This window comes from Falco cherrug, chromosome 9 (assembly GCF_023634085.1).
Source record: "Falco cherrug isolate bFalChe1 chromosome 9, bFalChe1.pri, whole genome shotgun sequence".
Classification (NCBI taxonomy): Eukaryota; Metazoa; Chordata; class Aves; order Falconiformes; family Falconidae; genus Falco; species Falco cherrug.
In genome coordinates, this window is record NC_073705.1 from 31,171,823 (window position 1) to 31,193,780 (window position 21,958).

The window sequence follows — 21,958 nt, forward strand, 5'->3', positions numbered from 1 at the left end:
TTTTGCTGTCTCTCTGACCAACCAAAAGTTCAAGTACTTCATACTGAATTAACAGTTTCAAAAAGAGAGAGCAAGATAAGGTGCCTCAGAATATTCTGTATGAAACAAGCCTGGGACCTTAACCATAGTGATTTCCAGCTGGCTTCTTGACAGAAGTACAACCAGGTTTAATTTCCCTGATCAACTCAAAACTGGTGGATGAGCACACTGCATCAGCAGAAGTGCAAGTTTTATCAATGCAACAAGTGTGATATGGTCACCATTATCTCATTCAATTAGACAGAAAACTACACAGCCTGATTGAGGCATCCGTGTTTGAGGCATCCATGCTTCCAGACACGGTTTATGAGCAGCTCTAAGTCACATCTCATCAATCATTTCAAACAGCCACTGATAATGAAATACATGAACAGTGTGAGAAATAACATGATTTAGCATTACACTTGGGAACTCAGAAGGGTTTACAGCAGAACTTAAAGCTTTATCTGTACTTTCTCTCATTGGTGTTGCAATAGTGATTTTTCTTTCTCCAGCCCTAGGTTAATACTAGCCGAGAACAAGCCTTGCCTTCTAACACAGACAGATTTTCTTTGCAGCAGACAGGCACTCTGTTGACCTTATTTCAGAAATGCCCGACTTTTAAAAGTAAAGCTTTTATCCCAATTCTGACCTGAAGAACCCCTGTTGCTCCCAACAAGTTACTCTTCTAAGATGAGACATGGAAAGCAAGCAAGCAGATTCTCTTTAAACCTGAGTAAAAGCATTCTCTAGTCACTGAGTTCTTGAATATGAGTGAAAACTATGACACCTGTGATCTCTGCACTGCATGCAGCCTGGAGGGCCAATGTGTTCAGGGAACGTCCGAGTACATCTCATGAGCAAGAGAGGTTGGTGACCAGTTTTGTTTGTAGTAGTTGCTTTGACGGCTCTGCATCAAAACTCATCAGCAGGTATGTAAGTAACTTTATAGACACCTGAAAGTCAGTAAAAGTCCAGTGGCACTTAGACTATAATTCTCCAAGTAAGTTTTGCTCTGGGTCTCAGGTCCTTGGTGAGTGTTCTACTAGATCCTGCAATGTCCAAATGAACTGTTCTGATACCCTGTATTCACTGATAAACTCCCTAAATCCATGGGCTAGATGTTAAGTTTAATACAGTATCTAAAACTGTTAAGAAACAACCTTATTTAATCAGAACAGTCTATCTGGAGCCGAGTCACCCTGGTGAAGCTTGGTTAGTGTGCAGCGTAACAGACATCATGACCTTCCAGGGGAATTCTCTGCTGTATGGATTATGTACGCACATTTGCACTTGGTTCAGACAGAACCTCCACCCTTGCTACAAGTCATGAGGAAATTGTTCAGTGCTGCTGTTGGCAGAACTTCTGGTGGTCTTTACAAAAAAACTGATCCAGCTCTTACTAGAAAGCACGCCTACTGAAAAAATTATCAGCAGCTCTGCTTCTGACTGAGGCATTGGTCAACAATGCTGCTGCTACAGCTTGAAACTGCAGTGCCACTGGCACAAATCCCAGGAAGCATGCCACCCTGAAGGATACTGACCACAGGAAAATGAGACTCTCCAGAAGGAACAGTGACTTGCTCACTCCCCAGAAGAAATGGATTAGTTTTTGGCACAATCACACAGATCCATAGAAGCATGTGGTATTTTCAGTGGACACTGGAGTGGGGGAGCTTGCTACTATGTGAAGACAAACATGCATTTATATTTGCACTACAAGTTTAAAATTGTCCCTTGGATATTCACATAAATGCTTCAGCTCACTGATATTAAAGTATATAGTGGGTAAGCAGTTAGAAAACTTCCTAAAAAACAAAATAGTCAAAACAGATCTGTAGTTGAAGCAAACCTTACAATGGCATAACTTCTTATAAGCACAGAATTAATAGTGCCTAGAAGCAGAACAGCTGCAGTATGATAAGAGCAAAAATTAAAATAAAAAGCTAACCTTGGTTGCAACTTACGCTAAAGCCCTTATATACAGATGCAGCTAGAGTCACATACAAGCTTGGAACCTCTTCTGTGAAGACAGAGAGTCAACATTTCTAATGCAATGAATTTAAATCACTTAGCAAACATTAAATACATCTGTTACAGAAGTCAGTACTATTTACTTATTGTGATACAGGTGCATGAAAATAGACCCAAAAAACTTAAACACCCATACACATGCAAGAGGATGCATAAATAAGGCAAAAGCCTTTACTAGGTCATGTCCAAATGGAACAAGAATCCCCATCTCCCAGAATCACCTAGCCCAAGAGGTCCCTCTCTCTGGGAATATGTCTATACATAAGCTGAACTATGCCCACCTGTCATGACAGTTCTTGGCTGTCAGGGGAACAATATGAAAAACAGAGTTTGACTTATAACACAGCCCTTATCTGCCACAGAGAATGCAGTCTCGGACTTTCATTCAGGATGAAAAAAGCCCACAAAAAAGGAAACAAGATTTTTCCCCACTAGGCTAGCTAACCAGCTCCACAGAGGTCCCCGCAATTTTCATTTAACCTAGAACAATAAAATCTGAGTTGACTCCATGTTTCACCACTTCTGAGCATGAAAGAGCACACAGGTTGAAAAAAATGATATAGGTTAAGCAATTGTAGCAGGTTTCCAAGCATTCTGTTAATCACTTCCTTGTCATAAGCACATGTGGAACATATACTGCACACAGCATCCACCTATTATAGTAATGCCAGAGTAGCTCTGTCAAGGTTAAGATTCCTCCCTTCCTCAGATTTCACGTTGTGATGGTTGCTATGATTGCAGCTACCCAACAGCAAATACAGCTTTTGTACTTCATGGGAGGGAAAACTATTTTTTTTTAGATAGTGGATCCATTAGATCCATAAGTAATTAGACTGTTTTTGTTCCTGTGAAGAGCTCCCATTCATTTGATAAAACACCACAGAAACGTGCGTGTTTCTTCACACTTCTGCTGTTCCCAGGCACAGGATTTTGTACACAGGGCAGTGCGAAGTTCACTCACTAATGGCATACTAAAAGCAGCATTTTGCTTTGGTTCTCCTGAGCAAACAGGCTTATGCCAAGCAAGTAAGGTTCTCATTCACACCTAAGGACACACAAAGCTAAAGGTGATCCTTTTTAAAGAAGACCAAGTCTATCCAGCTACTTCCACACACTGTCTCATTTTCAAACCTTCTGTTCCTCCATGGCATTCCTTTCCTACCTGACTGAAACCAACTTCATATTTTCAAAAATGCTGCTTTGGGTGTTTCTCTCCCTATTTTCCTTCCTCTATTCTGTTTCAAATGTGTTTACTTACTTTACCCTGAACTGACAGGTCCAGTTTCTAATTTCACTTTCCACCAACACCAAAGGGGCTAAAGACTTCATCCATAAGACAATTTGCATTTATCTGTGCTACCATTTCCAGCTGCCGCCACCCCCCCACACACCCCCACCCCCCACCCCCACCCCCCCGCCCATTCCCATCCTGTTAACAACTTCACTGTTTTCACACGGGTACATCCAGACTTCTAATAAAGGCTCCTTCCCAAATCCCAGCCTCTACTGAGAGAGCTGACAACATCACCACTACTGCCAGCTACCCAGAACTTCGGGTCTAGTTTTTCAGCTTGTATAAAGTTGAAGACTTGGAAGGCTGTGCCAACTGCAAGGTATTTGCTATGTTTCAAGATTTGCTAATCGTTTTATAGAATTAGTGCATAGCAGAGCCAACATAAATCATGGCTAGTTGTGTCAAGCTTTCATCATAAACAGAAATAATCATCCTCGGTAGTTCTATTAAATCTGCTGAAAGTTTTGCAATACAGGCACAGAGTTTTTTCTCCCACCAAATGATGTAGAATAAAATATGTGTTTTGAGACACTTGCCAGTCACTTGTGTTTCTGGCTGCCAAAAAAATAATCTTTCTTATTGTCTTCATTTGAATTCACAGTCCATAGCAGCCACCCAATTAACAGCAAATCTGCCCACATTTCATCCAGTCAAAGAAATCGGCAGGAATTAGTAGGAGCATGTCATCCACCTGTTTAAGCTGCCCTGCAAACTCCGTTTGATGAGACAGCATAAATAGAACCACTTACAGCTCAAGAGAAAACATGCTAACTAAAATCAATGTAAATTCCGCACTGGCAAAGACATGGGAAGCGGTCCAGGGAAGATCTCACTCTTGTCATTCCTTATTAGGAGATCGCCCCTTAGAAGGTCCGAGTTTCTGGAATCCCCGCTAATCTGGAATCCCCGCTAATGCCATTGCATAAACTGTTGGGTGGCAGGGTCACACCCAGGGTGCCACAGGAGCACTGCCCAGTCACCTGGTCCCACTGGCACACCGGTTTGGAATAACTCTCACCTCACCAAAAGGTGCAGCTCCACACGGCAAGCCTGTAACTGCACCCTGAAACACCTACACTGGCACTGAGTCAAACAGACTCATCCTGAGCTGTCTGAAGTTATAAAGCTGTTTACTTACTTTATGAAAACATTTTACCTTCTTTTATGAGGCGTTATCTGCTCATCTGTGATGATTCACGCCCTTCACTCTCTCCCTGTCCATTTCTAAATCACCTGGCGTGAAGAGCGGAAGCGAAAGGCCTGCTTTCACTTACAAACTGAGCAACTGCTTCCCGGAATTGAAGTCCAGGGAAAAGATGGTATTTGCTAGGTAGGCCTTAATTTACCAGGCTTCTTCAGCAAGAACTTGTAACACAGGTGTGTAAGACTGGATCAACTTAGTAAATGGATCCCCCAGATCATGGCAGTGATGCTTCCCCTCCACACCAGACCACGGTTAGCACAAACCGCGCACAGGACCGCTGTCTCCAAATGCTGCTGTCAACACACGAGGCGATGGGTACATTCCTCTTTCTTTCCCTTAGAGCAGTGCTGGCTATCCCAGGCTCCTGAGGAGTGCTCTGAGCGGCCAGACAGCCATCCCTCTGTTCCAAGCCATGCACGTGCCCCCAGCAGAGGGGAGCGGCCTGGGCGGCCTCCCCAGTCACTGACAGGTCGGGGGCCTGTAGAGCAGACCAGGGCTGGCCTGGAGGAGCTGGCGCGGCCCAGGCCCCTCAGCACAGAGGTGCCAGAGCGCCAACCCATGCCCGGCCGGGGAGGCGTCAGGCAGCCCCAGTCGCCCCCAGCCCCTCGCTGCGTCCTCACACAGAGCGGCCTCGCCTCCGTGCGAGCGCACCGTGTTTACCCTCCCACTTCCTTGTTCCACTCCAGTGCGAGGGCCATAAACTGCCTCGGTGACACAGCCGAGCCCTCGGCAGCACAGGCAGGAGAAAGAGGGAGGGGGATGGCAGCCAGCCCCCGGCTCTGTGCCGGGAGGGCACCCCGTGTGCCGCCGTGGTGGCTGGGATAGCAGCCCTTCCCCTAGGGCTGGCACCGCCGCCTGCGGTGGGTCTCTCATGCCTGCCGGCCACCCTCATGCCGGGACCCAGGAGCACACCAGGGGAGAACAGGACTCTCTTCCCCTTCTTCTCTGACTTCAGGGGCCACAATGCGACGGCCCTCCGCATCGGCGAGTCATCTGCCCTGGCCTCCATCTTCCTGCTGGCCTTGGTGGGAAACATCTGGGGCATCTGCCTGCTGGCGCGGCGGCAGCGCCGGCTGCGTGCTGCCAACTGCCTCATCCTCAACCTCTTCTGTGCCGACCTGCTCTTTATCACCGCCATCCCCTTCATTGCTGTCGTGCGCTGGACCGAGTCCTGGGTCTTGGGCGACGTCGTCTGCCACATGCTCTTCTACGTGGTGAGCCTCAGCGGCACCGTCGTCATCCTCTCCCTGTCGGCCGTCAGCCTGGAGCGCGTCGCCAGCATCGCCCAGCTGCGCCACGCCGCCTGCCGCCGCCGCAAGGCGCTGGCCGCCGCCCTCCTCCTCATCTGGGGCTTCGCCGCCCTCGCCACCCTCCCGCTCTGCTGCTTCTTCACCGTGGTGCGGCTGCCCGCCGCCGGCGGCGAGGTGAGGGCGAGCGCCGGGCAGGCGGCGGGGGGCGGCCGGAGCGGGGGCAGGGCGCGGGAGGCCCGACCGCCGCCCTCAGCGAGGGGAGGCAGCTGCGGGGCAGCCCGGGGCGGGAGCGGGGGCCGTGCCCGGCGGGGCGGCCGGAGCCCTCCCGGCAGGGCATCCGGGGCACCCCGCGCCCGCTGCCGCCGCCCTCCCGTCCCGCGGGCCCGTTTGGCGGGTAGGGCCGGGCCCTGCGCGCCCCGCGGGGCGGCCCGGGGAGCCCCCGCAGCGCCTCCGCCTGCCGAGGGGCCGTGTCCTGGGGGCGCGGCGCGGCACGGCCGGCAGCCCCGGCACCGGGTGGTCACACACGCGTTTTTCTGCCTGCTGTTTTGAAAGGCGCGCAGAGCTACACCCGACGTGCCACTCACGTACACGGTTAAGTTTAAGGTCTGAAAGTTTCAATTTTCAAGCTGCCCGTAGCATTTGATATGAAACGTATGGCAATATTTAGGGACAACATCTGTTTGTAATTGGCTTTTCTGTTTGTAAAAGGCTTTTCAAACGCTGGAGTCGTACATTCATTGCTGCTCTGTTCGGGTAGCCAAGTTTCCACACGCTTTTGTTTCATCTGCAGCCATCTTCTCCGTAGGCATACAGATAAGCACAACTTCGTAGTAAAGATAGCGGCACAATGTGAATTTTCTTCTTTTTCTTTGCAAACAGGAGATTCAGATTTGCACCTTGGCTTGGCCCAGCATTGCAGGAGAAATAGTTTGGGGTGTCACCTTTGTTGTTGTTTTCTTTCTAATACCAGGATTAGTCATTGTCGTCAGTTATTCCAAAATCTTACAGGTATGTTTTTCCCTTAAATTTTGTTGTAGAACAAAGGGAAGTAAACAGTAACACAGTAGGCATCAACGTATTGTCACTGAATACAAATATACCTAAAGGCAATAGACATAATTTGCTCAGTGAGTGGTATGTGACACAAAATGAGGCCCTTCAACCTATGCATAGCAGCTGATACATTTCAACTAAGAACGTGCTTGAGCAGCACATTACTAGGAGCCCAACACCAAGTTTGCCTTCATTTATGTACGGTGTTTAATACGCTTCTCCATTTATGTGCCATCCATATTTAAAGACTGTCAGTCTTCTAAATGTTAGGAGTCAAGTATCTGAAGTAACTAAAATCTATATTTTGCTTTCCTTGAGCCTAAACTCTGGAGTCACAGGGGATTTGTAAGAAAGCAGAGAGGCAGGATTTGAAAAAATCCACCCCATTTTACATTTACTGATTTTCTGCATGTAATTTTAGTACACAGATCTCCTCAGATTAGACTTACTCCTCCACAATTTCAAACTTTGCAGACAAAACCTGTAAATTAAGCTCTCTGCTTACACTTTCTTTCTGAGTGGACGTTTTTTAACTGCTGAAATATAGGCCAAGATGCCAGAGACCACAGAGTTTCAATCTATATTCTAGCAAGCATGATACTAGTCATCTAAATTCCTTATTTCATACCCCTTCCTCTTCCAAAACCAGAGAAAGAGCTACCAGTCTTCAAACTAGGCACTGCCATGCCTACCTGGGTTTTAGCAACTGCCTCCACAAGGTTCTTGATTCCTGCATTAGGTAATTAAACTTCTCATACTGTATATAAGGAAAATTAGAGATTTTGGAAGGGAACCTCAAAATATGCAGGTCATGGAGCAGGGAATTGACTGATGAAATGCTGGGCACCAAGGGGCTGTGGGTGCACGCGCTGGAGCTGCACATAGATGCTTTAAGGAGCCTAGGACCTAGAATATGGGCTTTGTGTGTACTTGCCTATTGATCAGGCTTAAACTCAGTCAAAATCATCAGTTGTTACTTTCTGTACACTCTGTAAGCTTATTTTGACCTTGAGGTAAATGCATCTTCTAGTGAAGTAATGCACTTGCCTTTTGCAGCCTCATACTTGCTGTAGGCAAAGATACAGTAACTCAGTGGAGAGTCAGCCCTTTGAAAGAACTGCAAAAAAATGCAGGGCAAGGAATGCCACGGTCCTTGGTCAGGGACCAGGATAGGCATGGTGGTGGTCTTGTCCTTGCAGATTAAAAGAAGTAAATTCAGAAAACAAACAGTACATAGGGAGCTATAAGTAAAAAAAAGTGTTTGGAATACCAGATTACAAAACAGCCCCGTGCTGCCATGCTCACGTTTCTTTTCCAACGTGGTAACACAGATGCTAAGATATGTTACCATTTCTCCTGAATGGAAAAAGGAATGAGGCCCATAGCAGGATCCCATCTGTTGTAATTGAATCTTCTGTTTTACACAGCTCTCCAGGAAGCAACCAGAACTCAGCTGGAGAATGTCTTAATCCCCGAGTCATTCCCAAGAGCAGAGTCGCTCTCGCTTCGTGAGAATGCTCCCTGATGCCAGTGCACACAGAGTACGATGCTCAGTGTGGTTGGCAGCAGTTCAAAGCATTTGTGTATTCAAGTAACACAGCATCTATGATGATGATGATTCACTACAGATACAGGACCTCAAATTTATTAACAATTATACTCTACGAATGTATACTTTACAATTTAATCTGAAACTGAGTATTATTTTATGTAACGCTTCCCAGAACCCTGGCAAAAATGACAGATTAGAAGCCATCATTTGTAATTAAGTTACTTGGTTTTGCACTATTCCCCTTCTCAGGCAAGACTTATCTAAGAGGCTAGAACCGGTAACGACGTTCATGTTCTGGAAGTTACTTACTTGTATATACATGACTTCTAAGATCCTGTTTCTCAGAGTGTGGCCCAGATGCCCGTGATAGGTATCTAGATTCCTTATACTAGGCAGACCAGAAAGGGATCTAAAACATATCACTGCCACCCCATTTCAGTTGAGCATTTCCTTAAGATGGCAGTTTCATCTTATTTACCACAATCCTGGCGATTCTTGCATTCTTAGTTCTAGGCTGTGCAGCTCCAGCAGAAAAGGTGGAGGTTGCTTATATGGGACAGACACAAAGGTATCTGAGGACACATTCTGTAGCTGTTTTGAGAGTGGAGGCTGAGGAGGGTGCAGAACTTGGGTTTTCCACTTTTATATTAGAAGTGGATATTAGTCCTTTGTATGTTGTGAGAACTTCATTCTCACTAAAACAGGTTAGGTGCTCTCTGAGAACAACTGTTGGATCAGATTGGCCTAGTTTCTGGATTTGAGATGGATACAGCAGCAGATGATCAGGCTGGAATAGTTTTATGTGCTCAAAACCTCAGAATTCTCTGCCCCTTTTAAATCAGGGAGACAGCTAGTGAGACTGTCTCCTCAGGCTCAGCAGGTGCTGAGAAGCCCATTTTTGAATCACAGGGTTTGATTTATACACCTACATTCTGTTGAAATCTTTGGTAGATGTCTGGGTTCTTAATGAATATTTATTCTAGGCCATCTATCTCTGTGACAAGTTCAGAAAACTGCAGAAAGAGTGACAAATTATTCAATGTATATATAACAATTTTCATCCTTACCTGAACCAGGAGGCTATTAACTATTACTAGTACCGGTGTTACCCTTCCTATAGTTACTGCTAAAGGGAAATGTCACACATACAAGTGGCAGGAAAAGTCTTTTGTCTTTCCTGCCTTTTGACTTTCCCACTTACACACCAAATTGATCCAGGCTTTTGAAAATACCCCTTCTTTACCCATGCAGGGGGTTAAATGGCATCTCAATTATTTAACGTAAATGCTTGCTAAATATTTCAGGTTTATTTTATTTGCATCAGATATGCATAATATTCATAGCGCCATAGCAACTTCAGTGAAGACAGGGATGCGGAGCATGAGATTTAGAGTTTTCTGCAAGCCATTGGGATTCAATATTCTACCTAATGACAGATGATTCACACCTACGAATACTAGATTCTCAAACTACCCATAGTCTAGTTTATTCTATCAGACAGTACTTTTACAAGATTTTCATAGTGGTAAAAGGACCCATAAGATTTCACGTTACTTCATAGAAAGCAATTCTGATTACTGACTGAAAAACTAAAAGTTTACACAAAACTTAAAGCAAAATCCCATTCACATTTAAAACATATATGTTTCATGTTTTATGTTTTATAAGATATATGTTTTTAAGATATGTTTTAAATCATGATTTAGTTACTCTATTAAATTCATGCTCCTTCTGATACGGACCATACAATATCAGCATGGCCGTAAGACAATTGCATTGTGTTCCTTCTTGCACATCAACAGGATTGTTAACTATGTTCCAGTTTGCATTTGTGAAAAAAATCAATGGGTTTATTTATATAGAACAAATGAGGCCATAATTTGAAGTTAATGGGATTTCATGAGTAATTAAGGCTCTGTTTTACGCTGAAAAGTATTTATGGCTGGCCAAGAGCCGTGAGGAGAACAACTAGCTTGACTAGTGTTGAGGTGAGTTCACTGCTGAGAGGAAAAAATTTCTAGTGAAGTGTGAATGTTTGAAATGGAACCACTGACAAAAAGTAAAAGTGGAATTCTGCAATGCCTTCTTTGTAGTCACTTTTCAAAACAGAAACGTAATGTGCCAAGATCTACTTTTGCACGTGTAAAAATGTGTTAATAATTCTTCTAGGTTTTCAATGAAAGTTACTTTCTTCTCTTTAACTGCAGATTACAAAAGCATCAAGAAGAAGTTTAAATGCTGGTTTAGCCTACTCAGAAAATCATCAGATGCGTGTTTCCCAGCAAGACTACAAACTGTTCCGAGCCCTCTTTGTGTTGGTGGTTTCTTTCTTCATCATGTGGAGTCCAATTATAATAATTATTCTTTTAATTTTAGTCCAGAATTACAAACAAGATCTAAATATTTTGCCATCAGTTTTCTTCTGGATAGTGTTATTCACTTTTGCCAACTCTGCTGTCAATCCAATTTTGTATAATGTTACCCATTTCAGACGTAAATGTCAGGAAATTTTTCTCTGTTGTACAGGGAACCCTGTAAGGCATGGGGCTGGTACAGAAACCACTGCAAGAAGAAGTAACCATGAACAACCAAATTTGTATTTCATTACCCAATAATTATTTAAAGTCAGATCTGTACCACGCTTTGGGTGTTAATGTCTACACTATCCCAGGTTGAATAGGTCATTGTGTTATAGTATTACATGCCAGAGAAGGAAAAAAAAAAGCTAAATCTGTGTTTTTAATTCCTGCAGGTAAAATTCTCTTGACTTCACTGCTTTGCCTCAGTAAGATTCGGACAATTTAATCCAATGGGTTGAATTCTCCACTTACACTTAAAGAAATAGGAATGTGGCAGTGAACTTGGTGAATGTAAAATAGTTGAAATAAGTACCTACCAGATGCATTAATATCTGTGAGGATACATTTTCAGCTGGAATAAACGTCATTAATGAAGTTACAGTGAATCTATATCAAAAGGGCACCTCATCCATTTGTACTTATTTTCTACTAAGTAAGAGAGATCAACTTTCTAGTGAAAAGGTACATCCTTAGAAAGTATCTGCTCTTTATTTTAATTCCATTTAAAAAAGGCACTTGATTATACACTTAGATAACTGACTGGCTGAACATAGGTTTTTAAGCAGACTAATCAATTTCGTGTAGGAAACAAGATGATAAACATGTATTATCACCAAGTGAATGACCAGTTTGGCTCCATCTCAAAAATATGGACATAATGCCTGTTAATTTATAAATAATGAATGAATAAATAAATGTTTATTTGTCATGTGTAAAATAGTTCTTGTAAAAAGATGCTTATTTTTATGTCTTCAGTAGTCATATAATAAAGTTAATGCATGATATATAGGGTCACTGAAATTCCTCCTTTCTAAAATGCTATGGGGAATAATTCCCAGTATTTCCTAGAAAAAAGATGACATTGTATTTGAAAAGAAATTAAAATACATGTATTTTGTTTTTTTTTTTAATTAAAACTGTTTTAGTCAGAAATGAAACTGCTAAAAAAAGGAAGATTGAATTCTTAGTTATCACCATCTGTCACCAATTCAAAACAGTGCATTAAGATAACAGTCTACTAATAAAACCAATGTCTACATATGTACAGATTTGCATACAAACAATTTGCATCCCCTGTAATCCCCAAATTTATTAAAATGTTTCATTGGTTTGTTAACAAGGTGAGCTACACAGCTCAGATAAATATACTCAAAATCTAAATGAAGCTGTTTAAAAGGTTTTCAAGAGAACACCAGATTAGTGTGTTAACTTTACATCCATGGTGCTGTTAACATGGTTTCTTTCCATAGTTTGGATCTCCTTAAGAGCAAAATCCTGAAACACACAAAGAACAAAATTTTGTTTTTCAACTACACTAAACAACATTAAAATATACAAACTTTCACCAAATTTAAAATTAATAGATATCTAATTTCTTTAAAATGCTCTTGAGTCCAGCAGTCTGTTTCACTTGTAATGATAATGCCAATACCTTTATAATTCCAAAGAATGTTCAACACAGAACAAAACAGAAATTCCTCCAATCTGTTACACCTGTCCTGAGCATTTTAATACTTTGGCAAACAGGGTACTGGATAGATCAGAGATAGAAGAGTTATATATTTACTTTAACAAGCTTCAAATTATTTGCTTTCAAAAAATATTAATTTAAGAACATCTTTCAACAAAATAAGAATCTCCTGACCTCCAAAAGTTCCAATGGCAATAGTAAGTCAGCTGAGGGGCTATACCACTCTTTAATTCACAATTTCTGCTTCTATTAAATGCTAACAGCAGATTCAGCTTTCAACTGTACTAGCATGACATTGTATTGTATTTACAAGTAGTCCCACTGTGATATCCACACTCACACTGCATAACTTAAAGCAACTTCAGCTATTACTCTGAAAGACTAAGGGTATCATAGCTTGATACATATTTAGAAAGGAGGTACCATCAGAAATGTGATGTGAGTTACCACCAAGAAACTTGTAATTTCCTAGGCTTCTCTTTTGCTTTAAAAAGCCAGTATACAAAGAACAGAGTTTTAACATTTTTTTTTCCATCAGGGTAAGCTTTGTACATCTATTAGGGTTGTGTTGGTTTTTTTTTTTTAACTTAATTTGAGCACAGAGTTAAAAACCTAATGAAAAATCTTTGTGGGGAAAAATGTTAGCTTCAAAACATAAGCAGATTATGTACAATTAGAAACAGGCACAAGCCTATTCTCACAGCATCTATTAATGTTACTCAGAATTTTACAATAACAGTGGAATGCAGGTCAGTACAGACAACTGAAGTTGACTTTTTTTGGTACTAATTCTGTAGCTCTTAATAGCAGAATTAAAACTAAAGTAGCAAGGCTTCCAATCCACACATAAAGAATTAAGTTAATTTTGTAAGAGTTCCTGATATAAAGCTTTCAATGAATTTTTTTTCGATTTAGTTCACAATCATTTTTTCATTCCCCAATGTACTTGCTTTGCAGGAACTTTGGCTTAGTGATACTGAAGAATTTAGAATCAACTAACGCTATGGTAATTACAGATCCTGCTCACAGTAAGGGGGAAATGCAAATTGCTGGCTTTAAGTTCCATTTATACTTTGGTGCTGGGCTCATAAATATAAATTCTGGCATAATCCTCAATAAAAAGCAGACAACATTAAGGACCTGGGCTACTATTTTTCATTTACAAACAGTATAGAACTCACACAATCTTGCCAGACACTGCACTCAACACCTAACATCTGAATATAAATCATGATAGCAGACAAAGAATACAGCATGCAGTGCAACTTGGTAGATTTGATATTTCTGTAACAAGCTAAAGGCAGCATGATCAACTTTTAAATTAAGGTTAGGAAGTCAATATTTAAGGCTGAACTTCCAAAAGACATTCTGAGCTTTTATTTTTAAAATACACTATTGGCTCTATATTCTGTGAAAAGCATTCTATTATATAAAAGTTCTGAGATATTAAAAAAAGTATCACAAATTATGAATAAATGAAAATATTTAATTTTTTGGTGTATACTTTCTTGCAAAGATTGACAATACATTTATTGCCTTGCAAGCCTCATAGTGTAGAAATAATTGAAACACAGATTCCACCATGCTGAATTAGACCAATACTTGGACTAGCCCAATATCCTGATTTTACAGCAGGATAGTACTTTCTCTGGGTTTGACAGAAATGCAAGGAACCACCATAATACACACTCCTCAAAGCCACAGCACAACAGCTGTATGTCTACACTTTATCTTAGATTTAATATCAAAACATCCCAAATCATCTCATTATTTTGTTTTCTCATCTTCAGAATTTTTTTTCTTGCTGTACTTCTTTTGAAGAGCAGTGAATTCAGCATTCAAAACAAGAAAGTGTCATCAATTTATATAATGACATTGTTTCTTTTCTATCCTACCCTTTATGCAATCATACACATCATTCACAAAAGCCAATTTAATTTGCATTTATGACATCTCTTGGTCCTGACTGCCTTAAATCTCAGCTGTCTTTTATGTTGCCTGCAAATTCTCATTCAAGACCAAATTTTTATTTTCATTGTTGCCAGGCACTTTTTCCAGGTCACTGATCAGTATTCTAAACACCACCCACCTTAGCAGATCTTTCAATCACCCTGTTATCAGCATACCTACTTTACAGTACAGCAATATATTGCTCTCTGTTTATAGATTAGATGAACAGGTAATAGAGCCACAAGAGCTGATTGTGCTCCTCTGTTCTGACTTTCTTTATAATACATGAAAGTTCCTTCAGTCAATCCCAGTTTCTTCAAACATGTCATTTAGAAAAGCCTTTAATCTTGATTTACAGATTTCAGTGATGAGGAACATACAACAGCTCTCGGTAAACTGTTCCAAAGGTTAATGACCTTTGGAGTTAAACAAATGGCTATTTATTTCTTCTCTTAATGTTTCCAGTTTAAAGTTCCATCCATTTTAATTTATTATTCCTATGTTTGCAAGTCCTTTATTATCCAACTCCCGTTGCTTGTGTGGGCAAGTACAGACTTTGCTCAGGTCAGCCTTTAACTTGTTTCTGATGAGAAAAGATCAAGATCTTTGAAGAACTCTAGAGGACACTTTTTACCAACTTTCAATAGGTTTCTCTGCTCTTCTTTGAAACTCCTAATTAATCCTCAGTACCCTTTCCAATTATGATTACCATCAAATGTGACATAGCAAGCAGATCTGTGCTAAGCACAAACAGTCTCATATGAGCCTGTAAACTCATCTTTTTGCATCCTTGGTTTATGCATCCAAGAATCACATTAACTATTTTGGCCACAGCATTACATTGGGAGTTCACACTCAGCTGATGCACCAGTCAAGTCTTCTGTAGATACTGTGTCTTCCAGAAGGGGTGGGGGTGGGGTGGGGGTGTAGGGACGGGCACACTACTATTTTATTTGTCCTAAATATTCTGATCTGTCTTTTTTGTTCTTTACTCTTCCCACTGTGGGTGTAATCTTTATCAGTAAGTATATTACATTTTCTTTTAGGTCATTGATGAAAGCAGCACAAATCATCATTTGGCCTTTTCTAATATACTTGAGCACAAGTGAGCTAATCTGTATCCTTCCCTGTGTTGCAAGCTCAGCCTGACTATATGACTCAAGATAGGGTTATACATCCAGCATGAGGGATATGTCCCTCTTCCATAACCCTTTGTGAAATGGTTGGCATGAGGACCTGTGAGAAAAGGTCTGCTATAAGGTATCCTTTCCAAGGCTTCTGATTTTCCTTAACAGCCTTTTATGAAAATTTTTTCAAAGAGTGCATTCTATTCCCTTCAACAGGTATTTTGTTGAGAAAGGCAGAGTTCTGATTAGAGACACAATTTCTTTTTACACCTACTATGAAGTTTATCCTTACTATGTTTACTCATATACATTGATTTAATTGTTTTACAGCTTCCTCTAATTATTGTTTCAGCTGATGTGATATGCTGCATAAAAAGCTATATACCTTACCTCTCCTTCAGATAAGGTAAGTAAAAGTTGGAAATCATTTCCTACAAGCTCCAATTTTCAAGACAATGTTACAGCCACTAAGTAAAAAACTTCATGCATTTGCTATTTAATGAGCAAGAGACTCCCAGTGCTTTAGTCATTAAAACTTGAAATAAATTTTTTCAGAAAAAAATGTTCTTACCGTTATGAATGATAACTCTGTATTTTCTGTCCAAGCAGAGGTCTATCTGCCTTTGTCTGATAATTTTTTGTGCCTCTGGAGGCAATCCCTTGGGGTCCCGGGAGAACACAAAGGAATAGCTGTCAGCACAAGTGCCATCTTCATTTAGCTGGCGGCAGGAGTAGTGAAGAGCATATGTATCATAATCTGTGTCCACCACCCAGTGATCATCATCTGGAAGAAACCATAGCAAAGCAGCAAAGGTGTTAGAGACACAAGGAAAATCTAGTAAATCAAAATAGATTGCTGCCATAACTCTATAAAGAAAACAGTAGAATGAAGATTGGTATAAATGATAACAGATTGGCTTAGTTTATTCCTGTGTCCAGTATTTGATTACATTTTTGGGGAGCTTTGTTTTTTGTTTTTTGGGTTTTTTTGTTTGGGTTTTTTTTTGTTTTTTTGTTTTTAAAGAAAATGAGCATATTTATCAGCAACAGTGATGGAGAGAAGAGGAAATGGTTGGCACAACTGCTTCTCCTCTAACATGGGCACAGAACAAGAGCAGCATGAAGAAGTGCTAATAAATGCCTTGTAAATCCATGCCTGAACATCATTATAAAATGTGGCAATAAGCACAAAAAACCTCTGTATTACAGTAGGTAACATGAAGTACAAAGAAAGTATTCTTATTTTAACCAAAAAAGGGGAACAGTCACACAGAAAATAGTTAAAAAAACAAATAGGGGAGTTAAATGTACTCTTGATCGTGCTCCAGGTTACTCAAACCATAACTATTTCCCTACCGGGGATGTTACTTAAACTGTATTCCTAAGGAAAAGGATTATCATGCAGTTTCTATGTGTGTTGGAAATATATTTCCTACAAGCTCGATCATAACCCTCCTTTCAAAACATAGTTACAATTTTAGAGAATTCTTAACTATTTAGCTAGGTAATCTGATAAATACCTGGTCACACAGACACCCTGTGGTATCAGAAGCGAATGCAGCTGTTTGCAGAAAAAAGTGTCATCTCTGCACCTTCCTCTCCCTCCCTTGCACTATGACTGTGCTGGTGAAGTGAACACTGTATGTTCTCTTCCCTGTCTCTCCTGTGGGCAGGGTCCACAGTTTTTAGAAAAGTACAGTCTAGTGTCAGCCAGGAATCTGAAATATCCATGAACATTCAGCAGCATGTTGTGAGGAGACTTGGCAACAATTCAAGGGCAAGTGGCATCCAAAGTATTCTTTGTAAATATGTCTTTGGAGAAAATGTAGCTCAAATCACTTTCAGATTCCACCTGCTTCTCTTGGAAACAATCAATGGAAGAGTCTTGAGCTACAAGTGTCTGAATCTCTACTTGGCTCAATAAACTAATTTTGCATAGGGTGGGACAGGTGACAGGAAAAGATTAATATATATATATATATACTGGATCATATTTGTTTCTTAAAACAGAAAAATCTCTACATTTGCTGACACCAGATCAAACAAAATAACAGTTGCAAAATCCTCTTCCCTGCTCAGCCAAGTCTGACACTAGGCTTCTCAGAGGGAACAGAAGCATCTAGTAACTGAGTTCTGAACCAAAACAAGACTTCAAGTACTTCATCTGCCTTTACTTTCTTTCCAAACAGTGATCTTCAATTATATTGTTGGGTAACAGACAAAAGAAACACAAAGATCCACAAATGCCTGGTCTTCACTTGTTTAAAGAAAACCAATATAAAAGAAAGCTATATAAAAAATAGTTATTACTTTGTTCGCATTAAGGTGTTGCTGTATGATAGTTATTATGTGGTTTAAGTGTGTTTAAGAAACCCAACACTACTTTTTCCTTCCCCAGCATGGACATACAACATAACTGGTCTTCCAAGTAGTTCTGCATCTTCTTTAGCTAGATACTCACTTCCTTTCTGCAGAAAAGAGGCGACACCCCAGTACTTCATCTTGAACTTGGCAGGATCCTCTGTGTCAGTGAAAGAGCCAATCATGTCAGCACAGACATCCCAGTTACTGTTGCCAGAGAGAATGAAAACACCACATTCAAACCCCGCAGCACAGATTCAGTGTGACTGTGTCACTAGTACAAGCATGGCATGTAGGATTAGAAAACCAGTAAGTGAAGCAAGAACTTAGTGAAATGGAACAAGAGGAAGACTGCAAGAACTTACTTAAAGAGTCTGACTCTGCCCTTTGCAGTGGCACTCATTTGTCCATTCTCATCTACAGTGAACTGGGCTACCACGTTGTCCTGCAGAAACAGCCCCTCAGGATCTTTTTTTGCCATGGCATACCAGGTGCCACTGTACTGCAAGGAAATAAGAAAGGCTGCAGTTAGACCTAGAAGTATGAAAACATTACAAATAGACATCACAAACTAGGGGAGACAACAGAGGGGAGGACGTGCAGATCTTTGATACCATACCTCAAAGCTGCACCTGAGAAACGAATCTAGGTGTTCCAACAGCATAAACCTGGCAATATGTCCTAGTGGAGCCCGGGTTCATGAAATAATTGATATTTTTTGCTATCTTATTTGTATCTGCAGTTCTCCAGTATTTAGAATACAAAATTTGGTGGAAAGAGGGTAACAACTGGCAGATCTTGACAGATCTATGTATAAATGTTTTTCCTTGCATTGGTCTGAAAACACCAGAGTATTAGTTTTTCATAGACACAACCAAGTCACTATACTCCTTTTGTTTAGACCATACAGTTTGAGACTGGTCTGCTAAACCTCAGTTTCTGCAGTATTCCTTTACCAGATCCATCAGGATCCAGCATCTGTGGAGATGTGGACAACATCACACACTTCTGCTGTTTCCCAGCATTGCAGTCTGTGACTCTGAGTGAAAATGTGAACACACTGGTGCTACTGAATGCCAGATTTTATAGTCTGCAAAGATGAGCCAAGCAAGACAACACAGATCCAGGAGAGAAAGATTTACCCTGGTCTTGTCGAAGTTCTCCTTGACTTTGAAGCTGCTTACTCGGCAGTCCCGCTCCGCCATGCTGCTGCCCAGCAAGGCCAGTGCCAGTAGCAGCAGCCAGGGCAGAGCTCTCTCCTTGTGGGCCATCCTGTCCCTGCAGCAACAGCAAACAAACAGAGAATAGCATCAGAAAAAGACTCTGTCACACAAGTGAGGAAGTGAGGAAGGCTGCCCTGACAGGTCCCCAGGGCATCGTGCAGCTTTCCCTGATGCATGTGCAGGCAATGCACCAGTTGTCCCCAGCCCACCACAGCAGGATCCCTTACAGACAGTGGCAGTTCCTGTAGCCTCTTGATGGCAAGTGTTGATGGCAGTGGCAGACAGGGAATGCTTTATGTAGTCCTGGGGCTTTCGCAACCCCCCCCTGCCAAGGTACAAAGCTAGCATTGGAGGGGGAGTAGGGAGGTGGGTTGATGCATGCTGCAGGCTGGGGCCCCTTCATAACAGCCTCTTGTGTAATACCCATGGGCTCAGGTGGTCTTTGACCCTGACCTGCACGCAAGCAGGCACTAAGAGCAAATGCCTCTCTTTGGTTTTCCTAACCCAAAGGCAGAACTCACACCCTGGGGAAGGGGTATGCACATGTGGGGGGAGCAAAGGAAAAGAGATGTACCCCATCTTTGCACGGTGGAGAGCAAGTTGCCTCCACATTTTCTGTGATTTTACACACTCCAGTCCAAAGTCCTTCTTACCCAATGTGCTCAACCCAGTTACAAGGTGCAGACTTGTTTCCTCCACCTCCTCCCCAAATTCCTTTCCTCTCTTCCCCTGATAAACGGTGGCAAACATCAGACTTGCAAGTTTCTGAAAACCTGGTCGTGCCAGAACTTCTTCAGGTCCTCATGACTTGTTCCCTCTTGCTTCCCAAAGGCTGGCTTGGGTGATAAACCATCTCATGATCAGCTCCCAGGGACAGGAACTGAGGCCCTGCAAATCTTCAGGAAAAAGAAAGAGCACTTTTGTGTGGTACTGCAAAGGTGGCAGGACATATGTGTGGCCTGCAAATACCCGAGTGCATGTACATAGCACATCTGACCCTTTTGACATCAATTTTAAATCACAGCTTCCAGAATTTCTATACTGATTTTGGCAAATTGTTTTCAGTTATATAAACCATTATTTTCTCCTGTCCAGGCAAGTTTTGCTGCCTTTCAGTCAATATTTGTTCTATAGTTTCAACATCTTTAGGAAGCATTAGAGAAAACCTGTTAATTATTTTCTAGACATGTAACCAGAGCAGGAGAGGAACGATTATTACCAAGAGAACTAATTCACCCACTTTTTTACCTCCCAGTTTTGAAAGAATAAAGGCAGAAGCCTGTTAATTGAAATGTCTGTGTTCATTACTTTAAGAATTAAGCAAAAATATAATTTAAATATGGAGATACTGATGTAGTATAAAAAATACTTCAATAGTAGCTAATGTACAGAATTACAACAATCTTTTCAGCATGGCCTTTCCCAGAAATTTACTTCAGCCATCTATTCCCTTTGTATATTAATAAAAATATTAAACTTTTACTTCTGCTGCCCTTTACAATCTTTTTCATATGTAATGCAAACAGTGGCACAGCCTGTTTAATTTATCTTCCTTTTCTGCTTTGTCTTTTCTGCTTTTATCCAAGCCTTTTTGCTTGGAGAGTATATTTTCGTTCACTTTCTCAAACAGATGCTCAGGGCTGTTCCAAGTCTGCTCTGAAGCCTTTGAGTTTCTGGGTAACATCAGATGATAAAAATTCCATTGTGTTTAATATTAAGCTTTTATTTGGAGTAAAGAACATACTTAATACAGGTAACTAGAAAGGTTGATGCATATTAACCCTCCTGAAGCTTTCAACAAGTAGTTTTTCAATAAGCCCACGTTTCCATTTTTAAACTGAGATTTTCAAGTTTGCTAATTTCCACAGAGACTGAAGAGAAACAGTAATCTATATCCCTCTGGTGGCTTTTAAAACCTTGCTCCAGCCTCGGGCAATGGTGATGCCTGTTATATATCTCTGCATTTTTACAAAACTTTTACAAAACACTCGCTAGTCTTAATATATAAATTCATCATACGCTTACAAGATCAATATCAACATGGATTTTCTTTGTTTGGTGCCTCACATGACTGATGGTAAGAAGAAGGACTATAGCTTAATTTATAAGCTTTAAATCTATTACTTTCTTTAATACCAAGGAAAACAATTATTTTTTTATTCTCTACCAATTCATGAAATATTATTATTTCTCCTAAGTTTGTCCTCCTCAAAAATCTGTATATTGCTTTATATTCCCAGAGAAGTTGTTTTGGGATCAAAACTATTACTATAAAATTTTGTTAATAACATAATTATCCATGAAAATTCTATGGCACAGGTTTTCAAAGCTTTTCTTTAATTGTGTGCCTCCACTGATCTCTGCAATGGTTGGCAGCTCATACTCGTGGAGGTGCCTGGCAGAGACTTAGAAATTATAACTTTAATTCATTCAGCTCCTCAAGTTTGGGATCTCTACAAAACTAGGCAATGCCTCAGAAAACTCTTCTTTTGAACTGTTATCATTGTGGCGTTGTGGGATCTACTACAGCGAAGTCACACCAGTATTTCCCAGTCAGGTTTCAGCAGCAGAAGAGGATCTGGGCAAGTCAGTACAATTTGAATGTTATGTAGTAAAAGTTTGGCTGTATGCTTCTTCTGGTTTAGCTATACTTCCAACTCTGCCTGCTTGAGACACAGTTTACAGTAACAAAGTCCTTTCACAGTTACAGCTACAGCACTTCTGTGGTTCAATGAGACAAGCTTTTTAGGCAAAAAGTCTCCTCTCTTGTCAGTTACAGCTAGATCGCGAGTGTATTGGCGGAGGGATGGATGGTTGCTGGCTGAATAGCATTGTTATGGCA

The 21,958-nt window shown here is 41.2% G+C and overlaps 2 protein-coding genes across 2 annotated transcripts; one reads left to right on the forward strand and one right to left on the reverse strand.

Annotated features, from left to right (window-relative positions):
• The first annotated feature begins 5,421 nt into the window (after positions 1-5,421).
• On the forward strand, positions 5,422-9,986 carry FFAR4 (free fatty acid receptor 4). Its single transcript, XM_055720822.1, has 2 exons — positions 5,422-5,974; positions 6,680-9,986. Exons 1-2 carry the CDS (start codon positions 5,441-5,443, stop codon positions 6,857-6,859), a joined length of 714 nt encoding a protein of 237 aa, XP_055576797.1. The 5' UTR covers positions 5,422-5,440; the 3' UTR covers positions 6,860-9,986.
• Positions 9,987-12,054: 2,068 nt separating this feature from the next.
• Positions 12,055-20,559, reverse strand: RBP4 (retinol binding protein 4). Its single transcript, XM_014279057.3, has 7 exons — positions 20,551-20,559; positions 19,344-19,615; positions 19,036-19,171; positions 18,259-18,395; positions 17,994-18,100; positions 16,104-16,316; positions 12,055-12,259 (listed from the first exon to the last, which is right to left on the reverse strand). The coding sequence occupies exons 1-7, from the start codon at positions 20,557-20,559 to the stop codon at positions 12,246-12,248; spliced, it is 888 nt and encodes a 295-aa protein (XP_014134532.3). The 3' UTR covers positions 12,055-12,245.
• Between the last annotated feature and the right edge of the window lie 1,399 nt (positions 20,560-21,958).

Excerpts from the sequence above, each read along its gene's own strand:
- RBP4 (XM_014279057.3), bottom strand. Across the intron at positions 18,396-19,035 it reads AGAACTTCGACAAGACCAGG|TACAGTGGCACCTGGTATGC; the intron begins GTAAATCTTTCT and ends ATTTCCTTGCAG. Across the intron at positions 16,317-17,993 it reads CTCTTTTCTGCAGAAAGGAA|ATGATGATCACTGGGTGGTG; the intron begins GTGAGTATCTAG and ends GGTTTCTTCCAG.
- FFAR4 (XM_055720822.1), top strand. The coding sequence starts at position 5,441 with ATGCCGGGACCCAGGAGCACACCAGGGGAGAACAGGACTCTCTTCCCC. Across the intron at positions 5,975-6,679 it reads TGCCCGCCGCCGGCGGCGAG|GAGATTCAGATTTGCACCTT; the intron begins GTGAGGGCGAGC and ends CTTTGCAAACAG.